At 38.1% G+C, this 20,715-nt stretch overlaps 1 protein-coding gene across 1 annotated transcript in view; it reads right to left on the bottom strand.

The window, feature by feature from the left end:
• dync2h1 (dynein cytoplasmic 2 heavy chain 1) overlaps nucleotides 1-20,715 on the bottom strand; it is a 121,918-nt gene that overhangs the window by 5,400 nt on the left and 95,803 nt on the right. The window contains exons 86-92 of the mRNA XM_005720933.1: nucleotides 19,975-20,050; nucleotides 19,530-19,750; nucleotides 18,650-18,754; nucleotides 12,920-13,036; nucleotides 10,574-10,681; nucleotides 9,923-10,024; nucleotides 4,007-4,096 (exon numbers count right to left, since the gene is read on the bottom strand). Of these exons, the coding sequence (XP_005720990.1) occupies nucleotides 4,007-4,096; nucleotides 9,923-10,024; nucleotides 10,574-10,681; nucleotides 12,920-13,036; nucleotides 18,650-18,754; nucleotides 19,530-19,750; nucleotides 19,975-20,050 (819 nt within the window). The remainder of the gene's footprint in view (nucleotides 1-4,006; nucleotides 4,097-9,922; nucleotides 10,025-10,573; nucleotides 10,682-12,919; nucleotides 13,037-18,649; nucleotides 18,755-19,529; nucleotides 19,751-19,974; nucleotides 20,051-20,715) is intronic.

Genomic DNA, 20,715 nt, shown 5'->3' with positions numbered 1-20,715 from the left:
TTATTGTGTATTTGTAAAGTGAAGCCAAAGGGTTACAAAGGAGAGAATAAAATGCACAGCCTAATGTGGCTAATAGACCATTTAATGCCTCACCTTTTTATCACCGCATCAACAAGCTGATAAAACTGGAACACCAATTATGCACTAATGGGAACATAATACACATACAGACGCACGCCCACAAACCTCGCAAAGCCCAACGCCATTTTATGAGCGCGTGGACAGGGTTAGTGGTGTACATTTACTGAAGCACTATTCTGAGGTACAGTTTTAATGTACTTGATTAAGGTATTTCTATGTAACGCCATTTCTATTTCTATCCTTCTCTTTTAAGTAATGAGTATGTGTTTCAGCACTTTGTAAGAGAGTAATTAAATACAAAACAACGTGCAGTGCTGCTTTTCCCAAAGTATATCTGTACAAGGTCTGCGCATGAGACCAAAAACCATGCAGAATATTTTCTACAGCAATTTCTTTACTGTATTTATAATCAAGTATTAAGATTTGCCACCCCAACTTTAAAAATAATCCTGGAAACACTCCCAGATTCTTGGGTTTTGTGCAAAAACAGTAAAATAAAATAAATGCTTAACCCAGACAAACAGTGATGTTAAACATAATTCTTTGTGTAACTCTGCACAGATGGACTTGGAGCTTTGTTAGCCCCGTCCAATATGTTGATGCAGTCTGCTATATTCAGCAACATCTGCTTTGATTAGATGTCGGCCATCTATTGTGTCACAACAAAAAGGGATAAAAAAAATTATTAAATTGTGTGGCAAGCAAAAATACTTTATTACTGGTAAATGTTGCAGAGCACAACTGATTTCACTGTGCTTTTAAACTTTATAAATACAAAAGATTATTTAAGCCCGATTGGCTTCAGCTCTAAGATTTAATGTCAACTGAAGAAAAATGCTGACAAATGGAGGCAGAATGAGCAAACATTTTATCTGTCCAATAGAGATCCAATCTCTTTTATTAATAGATTCACTTTTACCACAGAATCAGTCTGCACTGGCTTTAGAGATAAACTGAGATGAGCTTTATGTCAAGAAGAAATGTGCATAAATCCTAGCTTCACATACACACAAGTACACACTTGCAACCGGGCGCATGTGGGCACACATAATCAAAGCGAGGCATGCACCAAGAAAGATTTGGATGCATTAATAATAAAGCGAACCGAGTTGTGCTGATGTTGCTCATGCTATTTGTGCGTATATACTGTATGTGTGCAAGCATTTGAGTGCTGTCAAGGTCGTCCTGTTCGTCTGGGTGCACTGCTGTGCTGTTGGCTTTTTATTCTTCAGCAGCTCCACACAGCTGCAGCTCTGGAAGAGTCCGCCTTTATTGCGCTGATTAGCTAATAGAATACAGACATGCTGCAAACAGAGATATCACTCAGTGCTGATGGGCAGAAACAGACAGTTAAGGACAGCGCAGCCTCTAGACAGACACATACTAAGACAGATGGAGTGTAGGTAGACAGGGAGGCTAGAAGACAGGGCAAAAAAAAGAGAAAAAACAAAAATCGAGTATCAGGCAGACATACACGCAAACAGATGGGTAGACAGGCAGGCCAGCAGACAGACAGAGGCAGGGAGGCTCGCCCACGCAGATAATGAAATGCATCCACACAGAAATAATTTCTGAACGTGAGGGTGTATGTGTGCATTCTAGTCTGCCAGAACATATTGAAGTACAGTCAGACACAGTTGAGCGGAGATAGAGGAATTTCCGCCAGAACCCTTATTTCCTGGCACCAACCTAAGGCTGACACTTCCCAGAACCTCCTGCTTTTATAGAATAATCCCCTTTTATTTATGTACCCCTATTGAAAACAACAAGAAATTTTCTGGCAGCGTTTTAATAAACACATTGCCTAGACCACCCTGTATGTCATAACGTAAAGTACCGCAAATTCAGCTTAAAGGCCTCTTGTTGTTTTGAGATCCGTTTATAAAAAGTGGAATTCCACTTCATATTTTATGATCTCTGAAATGCGAGGTTCTCTTTAAATCCTTTGGAATTAAAATTTTTAGAAAAGAAATCTGTTAATATTCATCACTGCTGAATGACAAAGCTCTGGGTAGGATAAATGCATGATGAATTTAAATGGATCCCTCAAAGGCTGATTAGAAAACTCTTATACTTCTTAAGTCTCCTTCCGTTGAGAGCAGCACTACAGAGGATTCTCAAGGCCATCTCAATTTTTAACTCAGGCCATCAGAAAATACCATGTGTTGTTGAGGACAAAGGTGCTCTTATAGTAGTGCGCTCTTGTGAATTTCAGCCCGTGAAGAAATAATTAAAACTAAATGGTAACAACTGTTACACACTAAGGTGCAAAGCCTTTTTCTTTTGCTTCTATGGAGCCACAATTTCTTTTCATTTTTCAAAGTGATCTCAAGCAATAGTTCTTCACATTTTTTTGAAGGTCTTTCAGTGTTTTTCTTTGGGCATTGGCTGCTTTTACGCTCAGTTTCACTCCAGTCCTTGTGCCTGACCATTTTCAGGGAAATGTTTGGGTTTCTTTTTGGTTGTCAAGCCACTTAAACACTGACCTATTATTCATTCATGTGTAGAAAATGACACCTAACATTAAGAGATAAACCTGTGCAAAGAACCAACACATTATTTACAAAAGTGGAAAAGACAACACATATATTTGCACGAACAAGGTGATTCCAAAAGAACAATTAGCCAAAAACGTGCCATATCTCGGAAGGGTGTATAGAGTTTCGTTAAAAAGCCTGAGCGAACTGGGTAAGTAGAGTACAGGACTGTCACAGTCCTCTATTTCATCTGACCCTTCAGTTGATCCATCTACTGAAGCCTCATCAGAATTGCTCTCTGTGGAAGGGGAGCTATCAAGGAGCCATTCTTGAGGAAAGGAAACAGGGAGAAAATGCTTAGGTATGCTAAATTACTGGACTGAAAATCAGTGCCAATAGGTCTTTTGGAGTAATGGATCCAAATTAGAAATTTGGACAACAGCGAGTGTATATAGCCATTTATAATACATGATTGAAGCTCTGACATGTGGCTGTATTTCAGCCAGTGGGGTTTGGGATCTTGCCAAAATTTTATGTAATTTTTCAACACTGCAAAGTACTATCAGATAATGAACCACCATGCAATACTATCTGGAAAGCGTCTGATTGGCAACAGTTTAAATTTTCAAGCATGATAATGATCCCAAACACACTGCCAGTGTAGTAAAAACATACCTGGAGAGTAGAAACACACAGTAGAACACTTATCAGTCATGGACTGGCATTCCCAGAATACCGACTTGAACATTATTGAAGCAGTGTGGAATCATCTTTATAGAGAAGAGAACAAAAGGAAGCCAACATCCAAAGAAGAGCTTTGAATATCCTTCAAGAAGCCTGGAGACCTATTCCAGAAGACTACTTAAAGAAATTACAAGAAAGCCTGCCTAAAGGTGTTCAGGCTGTGTTACAGAATAAAGGTGGCCATAACAAATACTGAGCTTTGTGCCAACTCTTTTTTTTTTGCCTTATGTACTGATTTTCCATATATTTCGGCACCCATTTCCCATTGTAGCATTAAGCCTCAAAACATTTGCACTTTTCCATCCATCCATTCTCTTCCTTTTATCCTTTTCAGGGTTGTGGGGGTGCTGGAGGCTATTCCAGCTGTATTAGGGCGAGAGGCAGGGTACATCCAGTACAGGTCGTCAGTCTGTCACAGGGCTAACATATAGACACACACAACTATTCGCACTCACATTCACACAGGGCAATTTAGGGTTTTCAATTATACTAACTCCATGTCTTTGGACTGTGGGAGGAAACCAGAGTATCTGGAGAGAACCCACGCACGAAGAATGCACTATATTTGTCATGTATTGCATAGCATGTTAATAGATGTTTGTCAGCTTTTTATAAATATTCTTTTTGTGACTGTGGTGAAAAGCAGGTTCCTAAAGAAAGACAGCAGATTATGTCTTTTTGCTATACCATCCATCACGTGTTACCTGTATGGCGAGGGCCCGTGTTACTACTGCTCTGAGGTACTGCATTGGCTCCTCTGGTCCCTCCCATTTATTCTGCCATGTTAAAGGACACTGAGACAAGAGGAAACAAGCACAGAGAATAAAGGTCAATGCAAGCAATAATAAAAGCAAAAATCACAAAAATGAGTATAAGCAAAAGAGTGATGTAAACCATGTTTTTTAAAAAACAAAACAAACAAAAACAAAACAGGGGTACTCTGCAGGTTTACTCTGCCACTATGTGAACCTGCCTCTATTTCCTTCTCCTAACCATGCTGGCAGCCAAGCCACAGTTAATCTGCAGGAGGACTGCAGCAACATCAGCCCCTGTCGAGTTGCCTTGACACGATTCAAAATACAAATTTAACAATATGTGTAAGTCACTGAAGGGCACGCTGCGCCCAGCTACATCCTCACTGTGGTCCAGCTAAAATGCAATCTATATTTAAGTTTCTGTGATGTCACTGGTGACATGCCCTCCTCAATTTCTGTCATGACATGCAAAAAAGTTACAGCTGGGTGATACTGAGATAAATCTCAGGCACTATTTTATATATTGTAAAAATACTGAATATATTTGTGACTTGTTACAATGCTAACTTAAACTTTACAAGTGAAAAATACTCTTGTGTTCATAAACAGTACTGTCTGTCTGTCTCCTGATGTAAGTAACTGTTGCAGATCCACAGACAGTCTTGTCTGTGCAGCAATATCTGTAATGTCTTAATTTGGAAGTCACAGAGAAATGTAAAATGTTTGCAGGGTTGGGAAAGGAAAGCTTTCTCAAGAGAAGAATGTTAACTCCTGAACACGTTAGGCCGTGTATGTTACCGTTAAACAGAGATCAAAGATTTGACTCACACACACATGCACAAACATGCACAGCAGGAGGCTGAGAATTGAGAATTTGGTGGTATTTAGGCATGAAAGGCATAATGGAAATAAAAGAGACTTTGCATGTCTCTCAGAAGCAAGTCAACCATTCACTCACTCACTCTCCTGCTGCGGGGATGGGTGTGTGTATGTATGTGTGTGTGTTGCACTGAAGTGTCTTAGGAGGAAAAACATGCTGGTTTAAGTTAAGTCACTGCCATTTGTAGGGTACAAATAAGTGTAAAATGCTGTTTTAATTATTCTTTTTTAACAAGATAAGGGTGGCAGAAAACAGAGACACAAACCAAATGTATACAGGAGTGCAATCAATATACACCAATCAGACATAACATCATAACCACCTACCTAATATTGTATTGGCACCCCTTTCACTCAATTGAATCCTGGATGCTCAATTGATTGAAATCTGGGGAATTCAGAGGCCAAGTCTGCACCTCATACTTGTTGTTGTGCTCTTCAAACCATTCCTGATCCATTTTTGCTTTGTGGCATGCCACATTATCCTGCTGAAAGAGGCCACAGCCATCAGGGATTACCTGATATGTTAATGAAAGTGTGTACAAGGTCTGCAACAATGCTTAGGTAGGTGGCAGGAGCCAAGATTTCCTACCAGAACATTGCCCAAAGCAGCAAACTGCCTCTGCTGGCTTTCCTTTTTTCTGCATCCTGGTGCCTCCTCCCCAAGCGAGCAGTGAACACACACCCGGGTCATGCACATGATATGCATCAGACCAGGCCAACTTCTTCCGTTTCTCCATGGTCTAGTTCTGATACTTATGTGCCATTGCTGGGGCTTTCAGCAGTGGATATGGGTCAGCATAAGCACCCCGACTGATATATCCCGCCCACTAACAGGTGCCATAATGAAGAGAAAATCTGTCTTAATCACGTCACCTGTAAGTGGTCTTAATGTCATGCCTGATCGATATATGTGTTGATAATATGTTGAATAACTACTTTTTGGTTACAAACCCAAGCTACTATGATGATTATTAGTATTGGTCTGCGAATTACTACAAGTGGTACTGAAAATCTAACTGACACCAGAGATTACTTCACCTTTAATCAAAAAGCCATTTCCTCATCGGTCACCATGTCCTGATAATTATGCTCTTTCTACCAAATGAAGGTAGTGGTAACACTTTTTCTGTCTTGCAGCACTGCTTATGACTCTCATACAACCCAAGCCCCCCATCAGAAAGTAGGTAGTTTGGGTTCTTTCCAATCATGTAATTATTTTTTACTGCACAGCTGAGAGAAAGGGCAGCAGAGCTGATCCCCTCAGAACTGTGTCTGCTACACTTTTACATTATCACAACCATAAATGGATAATGCATAAATTGCATCATCAGCTCATTCTAACCTTCTCTGATTTAAATGGGGTTAATTAGTAACAGTCGGTTATAATAGAAGCCCAAATGCAAAATGGCATTAATCCATGTGATCTGCTCATTGTATGCAACAGTATTTCCTGTAAAGACTCCAATCTAATTCATATTCTGTTTTGTTATAAAAGACACTAAATGCTCACTTAACTGTGTATCTGTTGTATGTAATTAGGATTTTTTCCAGTAATATTTAAAAAATTGAATGTGTAATACAAATTCAAGGCCTTACCTTAAGAAGCACTCGCTTTTATTTTACCAGTGCTATATCTGATCTCATATTTTAATTTTCTGCTTGTGTAAAAATGCTTGTTTGGTTCAATTTTCAGTGACATTTGTAGTAGTAGTAGTGCCCAGTCGCAACATAAGAACTTTAACAAAAAGAAAAGAAAAACAAACAAACACCCCCCCCCCCAAAACAGTGATTTTCTCAGCACCAAACCTGGCCACAGTGAGACAGAAAAACTCCTCAGTCAGGCACATGGAGGACAGCCAACTGCCTTGAACTTTTGGTGTGAGGGAAGAATATCATTGTCTGTTTAGTTTGCCCCCCTGGAAACCTTGGCTTTATATAGTCATAAATAACTGAAGCTGTACATACGTAATTACTTACTGCTTGGACAGTGATAAAGTTTCTTTAAATTACTGAGGTTTAAAATAATGTTAGAACCAAATATTATAGTCACGTACTGTAGCATTGCAGGGAGAATCGCATTTAGGCCAATTCACTCAGGGGCTTCTTGTCAGTGATGTAAAAATACTGCCAGCTAGGGTCACAGAAGTCATCAGGTGTTTGTTAAAAAATTTAGCTGCCAGTAAATTCGATGTATGCCGAGAATTTTGTGTTTCTGCAAAATGTGCAGCAGGAAACATAACAGCTGCTGCTGCTTTTTCTATGGTTCAACAACCTTTTTATACTCTAGGCAATATCTTTTTTGGCAAAACTCTGATTTAGTTGTCAAGAAATGCTCCCTCTCTGGGAGAAGCTTCACATCAGAGAGCTTCAAACAATATTGTGGGTCAAAATTAATGATCTTTTTTTAATATAAAAAAAGAAAAAAAAAGCTATGATAAAAAGTTATGACACTGAAAAACTTCTCCTGATCTATACAGCTAACAAAATGCATTTCTGTCTTTAACAAAAAGGTAAAACACAGTATCTTGATTATGCATATTACAGAAATTAAATCTTTAGACAGGCCATAAAGGAAAAGGCTCAGAATAGGCTGAACAGAACTCTTATAAAACTTGTATAAAAACTGTGATTGCATCTGTTTCATATACAGCACTGAGGAGTTACATAGGTCAGTTAAAATGGACGACAAGGTATGATCTTTTAGGAAAACAATGTAAATAATGTTAAAGGTTAAACACTTAAAAGTGGAAATCAGACTTTAAAAAAAAAGTTTTTATTTAGACCATAGTGTGCTAAAAGCTGATGGACAGTGTTTTGGGGTTTTTTGTGATACAGAATTATAATTGAGATATAAATTAGATGTATATTAGAGATATAATTATAAATTATAAAACAAATGGCTTTGTTTTATTTTATACATTTGTACAGTTCCCATTGATAACTGACTTAATTGTAATTACATATATTTTTAAACCACTAACATATTTTATTATTTTGAAATTCGGAATAGATTTTAAATATCAGAACATGATAAAAAGTCCAGTCTTTAGTAGGTCTTATAAGGTACACATAACCTGAGATGAACTACAAAGCATTACACATTACACAGTGACATTTATTGAAACAAACAAACTACCCAAAATGTAGAAGACGTGTGGAAAACGAAGTAGACCCTTCTTGTTTCAATAGCAATTAAGAGGGTCAGTACCAGCAAGGTGGTAATAAACCAATGCATAGTGGTCATCAGCAAGTACGAACGAACACCTCTATAAAAGCAAAGGTTCTGGCAGTTTGCTGGTCTGGAGCATGTTAAAAGAAGCTTTTGTTGTTGCCCATCAATCTAGGAAGAGTTATAAGGCAATTCAAAAGATTTTAAAGTCTATTTATTGATAAAGATTATTCACAAGTGGAAAACATTCAAAATTGCTGCCAATCTTCCCATCAGTGAACATCTCAGCAACTTCCCCCAAAAATCACACCGTGCAATGCTCAGAGAAACTGCAAAAGGGTTGGATCATAGATTCTATAGGTTTCAGAATATTATCTGTTGTTCTTTGAATAAATGAGACCAAAGTCGAGATGTTTGGCCATAATTTTGTTTGGAGAAAATCATACACAGTATATCGGCACAAACACTAACTGTCAAGAATGGTGACAGAAGGGCGATAATTTTGGCTTGTTCTGAAGCCACAGGACCTGTGCATATTGAAGTCATTGAGTTGACAGTCAAATCCTTTGTATACGAGTCAGATATGATACCGTCTGTCTGACAGCTTAAGCTTGGCCAAATTGAGTCCTGAAACAGGTCAGTGATCCCAACCGCAGCAGCAAACAGCAGCGGTCCGAGTCAAACTCCAAACCACAACAGGAAAGAAACACGTAAATCCCCGCAAATGTCAATGAACTGAAGCAACATCATAAAGAAGCATGTGCCAAAATTCCTCCACAATGATGTGAAATACTGATACCGTCAGCTAAAAGTGGTTCTTTGGGCTACTGGATCACTGGGTGTTCCTTGTCTTACACACACCGTTTCTAATTTTTGGCATAATTTTTGTTAAACAAACAATGACACAATGAAATATGTTGCGAGCTGTTGTTTCCCTATCTGAAGTTGCATTTTCCTAATTTGCCTGGTAAGAACCACATGATTTTTTATTATGTCCTGATAATATAAAAACCTTAGAATAGACAGAGGGTGCACTTTACTTTTACCATAACTGCATATTAAAAGAAAAAGCTAGCAAGATAGAGAAAATGTAAGGAAATCAAAGATTGGAAAATGTGACAGATAAAGACTGGAGCTGGTCGAGAGGGCAATGGAGATACGACTAAAAAAACCTGCTGATTAATACAAAAAGAGAGAGAAGGCAAGCAGCGAAACAGGAATTATGCCCAAGGCTTCTCTCTGGAGATTACACATAGAAGGAGTGAAAGGTTGGATGTGTCTCTTCTTCTCTACCTCATAATATCCCCTTTGTCCCCAACTCAGCCTGAGGACATACAAGGATACATATTGTGTTTGCTACATGTCTACATGTCAGCTCTGTATACTGTGTATGGGCCTGTCCCTGTGGCCTTCATTTCACCACAGAATAAAAAGAATTGCAGTCCCCCTCTAAAACAATATGGTAAAAAAGAAAGCTTTACTTTACATTGTCACTGTCACTGAAGACAGAGCTAACTGTGTATTTTATGGTAAGAGTTAGAAACCTTCAGCAGCATTGTAGAAAGATTTAAGATAAATGTGAGTTAAAAGATGCATTGCATACAGCATTTGGGACTCTGTGTGCATTTGTAATACTATCAGGGTAAGGCCTTCCATTTTATTTTCAATTGTATTCCACATTTATTGCACTAAGCCCCATTTAATAAATCATCATGAGAAACATTAAAAAAACTCTAGATAACACATGTACTCAAAAGCATAAAATAGCACATTGAGTGTTAGGGTTGAGTTTCTCTGTCTTTTGCCTGTCTTACCTCTTGATTTAGTAGGGCAGTGGCCAGTTTCTGGACTTCTGGAGTTAACAGTTGAGTCCCTCGGATGACCTTGCTCAGTGCGGCCAGAGACTGGTGTATACTCTGTGATGACACTTACATTTTACATACAGTACATACTGTGCAAAAAAATACAATCATTAAAGTCATCAAACTCATTAAAGATATATGCTGTACACTCAAGCCCCAAAATACCATGACATTCATTCACATGATCCTGACCACAACTGTGTGTTTCATAATGAGGCAAATGGCTATTGGATGCAGGTAGTGATCAAGCCTGCTTCCACTGATTGCCTTGGTTCATTTAACCCCCCCCAACAAACAGATAACTGTGAGTGTCTAGAAATGAATAAAACTATTCCATGAGATAAGTAACATACTTAAACAATCAATGAAGGGAAATTAGCTTATGCATCTCCATGGCTTTTAATCTTAATCAGTTTTTTCAGAAGAAACAAAGCAAGCTTTATTTACATACAAGTCTCAGTCTTTTACTCCATGTTGAATTAAACACGGTGGGTACCACTACCTAACCCCCCCCCCCCCCAAAAAAAAAAAAAGTATTCGGATACTGTAATTATGTGGTAGCCCATTTTGAATGTAGCTATCATTTCTAATGTTTTTACCCACCTGGACCAAGCGGATGGCATTGAACTGTTCCAGAGAAATGAATGAAAGGACTGGTGATTTCTGACTCTCTGTAGGTGGGTCCACCTTCTGGTGGATTAGTGTAGAACCCTGATAGATGAGAGACATGAGAGAAACTATGAGAGAGCTATAGCTATTTGAGTCTACTTGTTCCAATACAGAAATGATCACTGTACATCAATGTGAAGTTGTTCAACGTGATCACCTTCATCCTATGAAAAAAATATTTCTTTCTGACGAGTGCTCTCTTTCAAGATTACAATGCTCTCATCTGTAGTTAACTGTATATAAATTGCACTGACGTGAAATGACAGTGCTCTGTACCACAATCATCGAAACAGAATGAGGGGATGGTTCCACCCAGTAGAGTTCATAAGACTTTCTGAGGGGCTTTTAATGTGTTCTAGTTCAGTGTATGGAACTTAATGTTGATTTCTCATTTCATTTGCAACATGTATTGTCTACATAATACTCAGAGTAAGATGTATGTTCACTTTAGGAACTCCTGCTACATTAGCATGCTATCTTTCCCCCTTATACAGTACAATGGTAAAATATTATCTATGGATTTCCATATGGATCATTGTATATATGCATATACTAAATTCCTACAGTAACATCATATTACTAAACAGAATTTCTTTTCTTGCTCCACACAGTGCAAACACAGGGGTGGAGGTTGAGCACTTGTTTACATTAGATAAACACTTTGTGTTCTGTATACAAAGTATACCATACAGTATACAGATAGGTTACAAAAAATATACAAATAAAAAATAGAAAAGCTTGGATTTTGTTGTAATCTATTAGAACCATCACACTCTATACCTGGATTCTATTTTGCTTTCCTTGCAACAACTCAGTTAGAGAAAGAGGCAAAAAAAGAGAGGAAGAGAAGGATAGCAGGACCAAGGGATGAAGACAGACAATGAAGAAAAAAGCTGGTTGGACGGGATTCAGATTGACTAGAGCTCAGCTATTGTTTCCATTTAAAAATGTAACTAAAAAGCCAAATAAACAGTCTCTGCTGTATCATGCTCTGCCCATGTCTTTCCAGACTACATAATGATTTGCCAAAAATAAATGTGTCTGTACATTTCCACACACACACACACCTCTCACATATTTTCCACAAACCATAAAGGTTTGCACACACAACCAATGCACACGTGCAAGTACGTGCATTTAAATGGCACACTGGGAAGTTCAGATCCACTGAGGGTCAAACAACAAGGTTGGTTGATGACAAAGGGATAGTTAATTGAAAGCAGCCAGAGGTTGATTGTGATCTATGGAAAGCTTGCTGGTGACATAATGGCAACAATTAACACAGTTAACCATTTTCCTTTCAGTAAGTACAAAACAACTCCATCTACAAGAGACTGAAAGAGCAAGAAGAGAGACAGAAAGAGAGGAGACATAAGTGTAAATGAGAGAGGAGACAGTAAGCATGTGTGCTTGACAGCATGAGAGGCAGAGAGAGGAGACTGATACACGGTGACTAAATTGTTAAAAGGTGGAGGCAGATGTCCTTTTAATTTGAAAACGTGCCAGTCTCCAAGCAACTGCACACAGCAGTACTTCTTGGCCAAGCAAGCCACTGTGTGTGACAGCCTTTGACAGTACTAGTAATATCCGATTACTTCCCACAACTTTTAATTAGGTGTCACGACCCTTGTTGTCTGTTGGTTTTGTTAAGTCCCTTTGTGTTCCTAGTTTTTCCATTACCCCCCTGCCTTCTGTATTCCCTGTCCCCTGTCTTCATGTTTAATGTTAGTCTTCATGCTTCAGTTATTTTAATTGTCTTTGTGGTAATGCTGTTTTACTTGGAAGGTTAGTTGTCTCACCGTGGCTTTACTTCCTGCTTTTGGGTCTTTCCCTCTGCTGTGACCCTCATGTTGACCTGTGTTTGATTGTATTCAAATGTGAACAGTCTGCCCTGTCTGTGCATATAGCCTTGCCTCTCCCCTTCTCCATTTGCTTCCTGTATATCTACGTATTGTTCTTTTTTGTTGCCAACTGGACTGTGTGTTTCTCCAATTTTTGATCATTCAATAGTTTTCCTTTTTTTTTAATTTAATTTGCCTCAGAGTCATGCACTTTGGACCTCCACCCATTTCTGATATTACAACTAGTTGTTGTTGATGTGCAGTGACAGTAGAAATGCTGCAGTATTAGTATGGTTAGACTTTTTAAAGTTACCTAAATCAAGGCAAATGAAGTCCTTTAAAGCTACAGATGCAGCTTTCCAATTTGGTTTGCAGGAAAAGGGCAACAAAAAGTAATGGGTCAATAAAAAGTCAATATGAAATGGTAAAGACAGCTAACCTGGTTGAGTTTCTTCCATAAGTTCAGGATAGGTGACAGTCCATTTGACCAGAGCTCCCTGTCAAACTTTGAACCTGTTGCGACTGAGCGACTCAGGATGCGCAGTTGAGAAATTACCTGTAAACAATTAAAACACAAAGAGTCAGTGGTATGCTGCATGTGCTCCTGTAAGAATAAACGGCCTATTTTTTTAAAACACCACTCATATAATTTGAAGTAGGCACATGAATTTTGACTCCCATATGTAAAACCCCAAACACTGTTTCAGGCCCTGTAATGTTGAAAAAAAGAAGAAGAAAAGAGAACCATAAACACGCCTCCTTACATACCTAATCAGCCAAGCTTAGCTTCAGGATTAGAATCTTGGACAGTACTTTTATCTAGACTCAGTGTGTCTGTGTGTGTGTTTTGTGATAGTGCAAGTTTCCACTTATGTCTGTGTTACAAGTAAAGCAGCTTGTCTGATAAATGACTTTCATTTGGTCCAGGAGAACTCTTTACTAACATTTGTTTTATCTTCTCTGCTCAGGAGGAAAACGGTATATATGTGCATTTGCACACATGTCTGTTCGAGTACATCAAAGAGGGAGATGAAGGTAGGATTAAAAAAATCCTAATCTAAAATTGAATTGACAGCAATATGAAGGAGGTTGATATCAAATATAAGGTGATTCAAATAGTAATTTAAATATATTAAGATAACCAAGATTTTAATAAGCTGAAATTTCTGCCATAATTGTCTGGGGATAAAAAGTTACTGGACATTATACAACTTCATGCAGTCAATTTACTCAGTTTTTCCACATTATTTCAGTATAACAGTATTCTAGTTTAGGGTTGTTAATAAGTCAAGCTGATTGATAAATTGAGCATAACAGAGTGAAAATCACAGATGCCACAGAAGGCACAGATGCCATTATATCTAAATATATAACCAGAAATGAACAGAAGCAGTATACGAGAGAGCTTCTGTGTATATGCAAGATTTGGAGAAATAAATCTCTCTGCATTTAATGTCTTTTTTTTTCTGTTATTGTAGTTGTAATGGCACAATGATACATTTTCACATGCTAGTTTTATCCAAAGTGCTTATCTTTGACATTGTGCATAAAAACTATGAATGCAGGAAATCATACCTCAAGCCTTTTGTAAAGACATTTCAAACCCGTGTCAGGTAATTGGTAAGATTAGACATTTATATTTAATGGTTTCCACAAAATCTGCAGATTTTTCCCCAGGACCTCTTTAGTGTATGTGGTTAACAGCAGAACTCAAATACAGTGAGAGTAAAGAAGGGACACATTTTGGGGAAAGGGTAGAGAAAAAGAGAGAAGATGAAAGTGACAGTGACAAATGACACCAGGATGGGAGACAATGACATATGGGGGAGATAGGTAGAGAAAGAGACACAGTAACAGACTCACATAAGTGGTCTTGTGGGAGTCGTATGAATTAAACTAGGTTGGTGGTTCCAGTGATCAGCAGACCACACTATGAGTGAATTTAATTGTATTAAAAACCACATGGGGATTGTCCTTACAATCTGTAAAGGTTGCGTGTGGTTGAACTGAGGATAATTACAATCAGAAGACACAAAAAAAGGAGCAGCAGCTACTTTCAGCTGTTCACTTATTCACAAGGTTTCGCCACAGTGGGAAGTTCCACATGTTTGATTTGACAGTTGTTGTTTTTTTTTTCTTTTAAATGCTGGATGTCCTTACTCATCCGAGTCCAGAAGGATTTGGGTCATCTCCTGGAATGAATGGATCTTTTGCTTGTAAACTCCGACAGTGTGGAATCACTTAAAATCACAAGATATGCAAAGTGTAAAAATCTTCTGAGAAATCAGTATCTGTATCAGTAGAGATCTTCAATGCAAACCACCAGCGACCACAGAATTACGCTATTGGTCAAAGCAATTATGAGGAGAACTTTGGTGCAGCAAATCTCTCCTAGTGACAGCCAGCAACCAGTCGCCAACTGGTCAGGGAATAGACATTTGTCCCTAATGCAATGTTGACCATCTCCAGACCTGTGTGACTGAGACTCTATGTAAATGTGGCCAATCTCACATTGAAGGTCATCATCTCAGACACTGACCTAAAATCTTCAGTATTTTCAGTGGACTCTAAGGGGCACAAGATAAGATCATCTGAATGTTCTCCTTCAGACTCCTTAGGACAATACAGTAGATCTTTACACTGACAGTCTCATCCTGGGGGTCAACTGAATGCTGCCTTTGAGCTTGGAAACTGCAAAATCTTCAACAGAAAACCGCTTGGTCACAGTCAGTGACGATCCTTCACATGAAATTTGGGTCAGTTTTAACAAGAAGATGATGCTAGCTCTAAGTTTGATGTCAGTGGTAAAATCACAGAGGGCATAAAGCAGGAAGTGGCAGTAGCAATCTAAAAATAGCTGAAAGCTCTCTGGATATGTCCCAGAACATGATCTTGAATGTAGGATGAGCAAGATTTTAAAAAGATCATACCTTGTACAAACAGAAAAACGCAGCAAAACGAGCTCATTGTAATGTCATCGCAATGTCACGTATTCCATTTTCATTTCATTCTTGCTTTGGTTCTATCAGCATGTTTCTTACGAAAACAATGATTTGGTTCTTTAAAATAAATGAACCCTTATATGTGCTCATGTTTTGGTTACTCATCCAATTTACACTAAAGCATCTTTATTTTCAAAAATGAATTCTTAACAACGATACCAGGCTTGAATGGAAAACAATGGAAAAACATATACATGTTCTTTTCTGCACAAACGACAATGATAACAAACATGCTATTGTAAAAAAAAAAAACTCTTTCTCCAGTGCATGCAACAAGCAAGGTTTAATTGTGGTGTGTGTGTCACATTTATACTATTTCATCTTTCCTTTAGGGTTAAAAAGATCTTGGATTTTGCTTCCTCTTATAGATTTTGTAGCATCTGGCCAAAGTCCAGGCCAGTTCCTCAAAGACAACTGGCTCTTATGCAGCTTCCTTCACATGTATTATAGGTCAACCTTTCTACCATTTCGACATTTGCACAATATCACAAGTGGCAGAATCAAATCAAAACATATTTTTCTGCTTCACAGAAAATCTGTAAAAGAATAAAAATCAATAAGTCTCAGCCTGAAAAAAATAATTACCTGAATGTGTAAAGTAAACACCAAAGACAGGTTCTTTCCAAACACTACACACAGATTCATATATTACATAGACTATATAGTTTGTATTATTAGATGTGAATATTGCAAAATTCAAATGATATGTTCACAGTCAGTGAACAATGCAGCCATGCAACCTTCAGTCTATATCCTGCTTCTGTCTTTTAAGATTTTCATCTCCCTCAAACTCACACTAACACACACACACACACACACACACACTGAAATAAAACATATTGTGTGTTTATGTGAGACTGTGTTACACTGTATTACATCAGAATCTGCAGTGACCATAAACCATTAAACACATTCACACATACACACCAGGGTTTTCCATCCTCTATAAAGGAAGAAAGTACTTGGCAGATTCAACTTACTATGCAGATTTTGCTCAAAGCTCCATAGGCTGAAAAACACCAACATCCATTTTAATCAGCTACAATCATCTATACAAACTGTCAGACTCAATATCTGTGAAGTAGTGGTAAATGTATTTACGGCTGAAATGTTATTAGAAACCCTCAAGTTGCTTCGGTTTATTGTCGTAAATGAACAAAACAGATTGAGTGCAGCTTTTGCAGAGTTTGCTTATATAGCTCAACGCAAGAGCTAACACAGATACACATCAATCTTATCTGATGCAAAATATATGAAATATTGCCATACACTTGTTCGGATGATAAACGTCGACTTTCTGATGTTATCAAATGTTCCTTAAAATGATAACTACATGCAAAAATCATCATATTGTGAAAAATGTTATTTTGAGATTTTAAGGTTTTGGTTTTAATTTGCATGAGACATGATATTGAAATGAATGAAATTATGGTTTACAAAATTAGGAAAAAAATATTATCAATGTTATTATTTATGCAATTAGTTTATGTAAGAAAAATATTTTATTAATTATAAGTCATATTAATATGGTATCAAAACTAAACAGATGGTTCACAGTTGATTTTATCACTGCCATACCACCAACAAACACATACATTCTTTAAACTGAATTATAAAGTATCATAAATACAAGTTTCAACTTTATAATATCCAGGGTTCATTTATTTTAATGTTTAATAAATACTGTGTAATGAATGTATAAACAGTTTTATAAATGTCAGCTGCAACTTCTAATGACATCCTGATAGTGTTTACAAACTAACTATTAACCAAATATTAAACATTTTTAATTGTCAATGACTTGTTGCCTTGACGAGAACAAAAGTTTTTGTATTTACTGTCAATGTGAAAGTTAGCGCTGTAGTACATTGAGTCTCAAATACCCAGATCCCTCGTCTCCTAGGCCAAAAGCAGACTATGCTTGATAAGTTTTAAATGAGACATCTACGTAATTCTACATGCAACAAACTTTCAACATCCATCCATCCATTCGCTTCCGCTTATCCTTTTCAGGGTCGCGGGGGGTGCTGGAGCCTATCCCAGCTGTCATAGGGCGAGAGGCGGGGTACACCCTGGACAGTTCGCCAGTCTGTCGCAGGACAGACAACCATTCGCACTCACATTCACTCGCACATTCAAACCTAGTGGCAATTTGGATTATCCAATTAACCTATCCCCACAAACTTTCAACAACCATAGCTAAATGAGTACTTACAGCTTGCAGGTAGTTACATTACATGAGAGTACGGTATGTGCTTGAGTGTACTGGGCATTTTTTATGAGCATGCGGTACTTTTGAGTCTTTTCTGGAGAATATTCTGATTCGTTGTCATTGTTTTGGAATGTTGCAATAATAATAAACATACATGTGAATAAAGCGAGCATATTTGTCCACCCGAATACTGGGAAAATTCTGTTAAAATACATGTAGAATAGATTAAAACATCTGCTATAATTCACCAGGGCGAACGGGCAATCATATGATTCATGGTGATAAAATATTTAAATCAACTAAAAACCCTAGCCAGTGGGCAAAGGCGGTATTTGTCATTGGATGATTGGAAAACAGATATGAAACAAACGCCCAACAGTTAGCAGTAAGAGAAGGGGTATCTTTAACCAGACTGCCCTGAACTCTATTTTTCCAAACTGTGTTACACCTTCTGCTCAGCTTCTCTGTGGAGAAGGATATATGCTGCAGCAGAATAAAGACCCTAACCTCAAAGCTTTGCACCTTCTGCTTGAAGATCAAAGAGGAGGACTGACTTCAATGATTGTGACTTTTTGACAGTCACCTGACCTCAACTGTACATCTATGGCGGCACTTGAAAAAGTGGAAAAAGCCAAGTATTTCTGACATCACAAGGAGCTCTTTGGAACACTGTCAAATCACGCTGAGATGACATGGCTTATCATGTGGAGTCTACGCCAGCACTGCCAGGATTGCTGCTCCATCCCTCCAGTGGAGTTCCACTGACTTATGGGATCAGTGCCAAGGCGCACTGAAGCTGCTCTGGTGACACATGTTGACCCAACACCTCGCTAAGACAATTTGAGTTGATTTTCTTTTCATTTTTCATCTGTATACATGCAAGACTGATGTGAGCTGCAGGCGATATGAGCACATGTGCTTGTGTGAATAGGCAGACTGCTGTGTGTGGGTGCACCTGGGAGCTGACGATTCTCTGGGAGGATCTCGCTATGTTGGCAGGCAGACCAAAGAATGCTGGCCTGTCATCCTCTGGGAGATTCTCTATTACTCTGCGGTAGTCCTGGGAAGACACGCAGACCCATACAGGTCACACATTGACACACACCCATATAAAGAGAGAGAAAATTAAAGCATTCTGCCAATTTATGTCATGGCTTTAAGACAAAATACATTTTTCCATTTCTAAGCAACAATATCAAATTGAAAAGTAAAATCTTGTGGCATGCTTGTTAGATTTCTGTATGGGTGTATGGGATTAATAATGCAATACTGAGCTCATTAGGGTGTATTGTTTGTAACAGTTTGATGCAGGTTTTTTAACAACAAATATTTGCCTTGAATAGGGCTTTAAAAGCCTAAATTACTAAACTGATCTCCCTCATCACTCACTGCTAAATGCTAAATTCTAGCAATAGACTGTCAATTCAAATGATAGATTTCTATATTGATTGTTTTTTTAAACAAATGACCTCTCAGTGATTCTGTGGAATGAACTAACTTCTGGAAAAGAAAATATAAACAGAAAGCAGAGCAGCAGAAAAACAGAACCACTTACTTTAGAGTTATTGCTGACATTTATTTGTAGTGGCTACTTTATAAACCAAGCGAAAATGAAGCTAACACCAGACAGAAGTTAAACACAAACCCCAGCTAGTGAATCTAATCAACCATTTTTGCTTCTTTGTCACTGGACGTGGGCTCATGAAGATGTAAACAAACTATATAAACTTTCACCTTAAGCTTAAAGATGCATATATTTCTAATGCACATATATTTCTTAATAATAAGTATATGTACAACTAGGTGTTACATGATGAGTGTTCCCAAAAACCTACCAATATGGCACAAGAGTTTGGGAGGCTTATCTGAGGTGGAAAGAATCCTCCTCTGCTTTTTCTCTGTCCAGCAGAGTGGGAGGATGAAAGGAGACGTGCGGAAAAGAACTGCTCAAGGTAGGAGCGCAAGATGCGGAGGTCAGACGGGTTGTCAATACGTCCCCCATAGATAGCATTCTCCAACAGACCATGGACAAACTCCCACTGAAATTGTTTACCACCTTAGAGATATCGAGACATATAAATACACAAATAAAAAGCAGGGTCCACACAGAAGGTAAATAACACAGAGATGCGAATGCTGAATTGCCCAGGGTATGCTCTTTCATAATTGGTCGTCAAAGAAACACGGTCATAAAAGGCAATCAAAGAAACAAGAGATTATCATGTGCAGACAAAAATGCAGAGCTTTCTGCTGAATTTACACATTTCATCAGCGTCCTACCTTCAAAAAGCCTGTCGATAATCTCAAAGCCAGCACGAAGGTCTGACAAGGAAAACTCATAGAACTTTGTCCAGCCCTGCAGATAAATCAGAGATAAGCGTACAAGTCAGTACAGAAATGACAAATGAAAAGTGACAAAAAACCTCTGGACTTTATTTAGATCCAAAACTCCATCGAAATTTAAAATCCAGATGGAACTGAAAGTACAAAGTTTAATAAGTCGATAAAACACACATTTTCACAGCACTGACCATTTCTGTAAAAACAAAAACAAACGAAAAAACATTTTGATTTTTTTAATTTGATTACATCACTTCACTTAATCACCTGTTGTAAACTGCCCACTGTAGGTGGATGAGGTGAGAGGTGTAGGAAAACTGTGTGGGCATCTTTCAGTGATTAAGTGTATGTTGTTTGTCCAGCAATTGTGTGCCTGAATGTGCGTTCAAAGACTTTTGTGGGACACGTTTCGCAGGGCCTAATAAATTCGCTTACAGTATAAGTGTCAACATTCACAAGTTTGTAGGCTTTTGTATTAAGAAAATGCTGCTTATTGAGCCACTGTTTAATTTAATGTATGGGTTATATTTGTGCTTACTGACTGTAAGCACTTCAGATGGTGTGCTATAAAATCAGTAATTTACCAGACATAGCTAACCAGTCAGCTTGTTGTCCTTTGGCCAAATGTTAATCATTCATACACACACACACACACACACACACACACACACACACACACAC

This window comes from Pundamilia nyererei, unplaced genomic scaffold, assembly GCF_000239375.1.
Source record: "Pundamilia nyererei isolate P.nyererei 1_Seehausen unplaced genomic scaffold, PunNye1.0 scaffold00003, whole genome shotgun sequence".
Taxonomy (NCBI): Eukaryota; Metazoa; Chordata; class Actinopteri; order Cichliformes; family Cichlidae; genus Pundamilia; species Pundamilia nyererei.
This window is presented reverse-complemented; position numbering and strand designations above follow the sequence as displayed.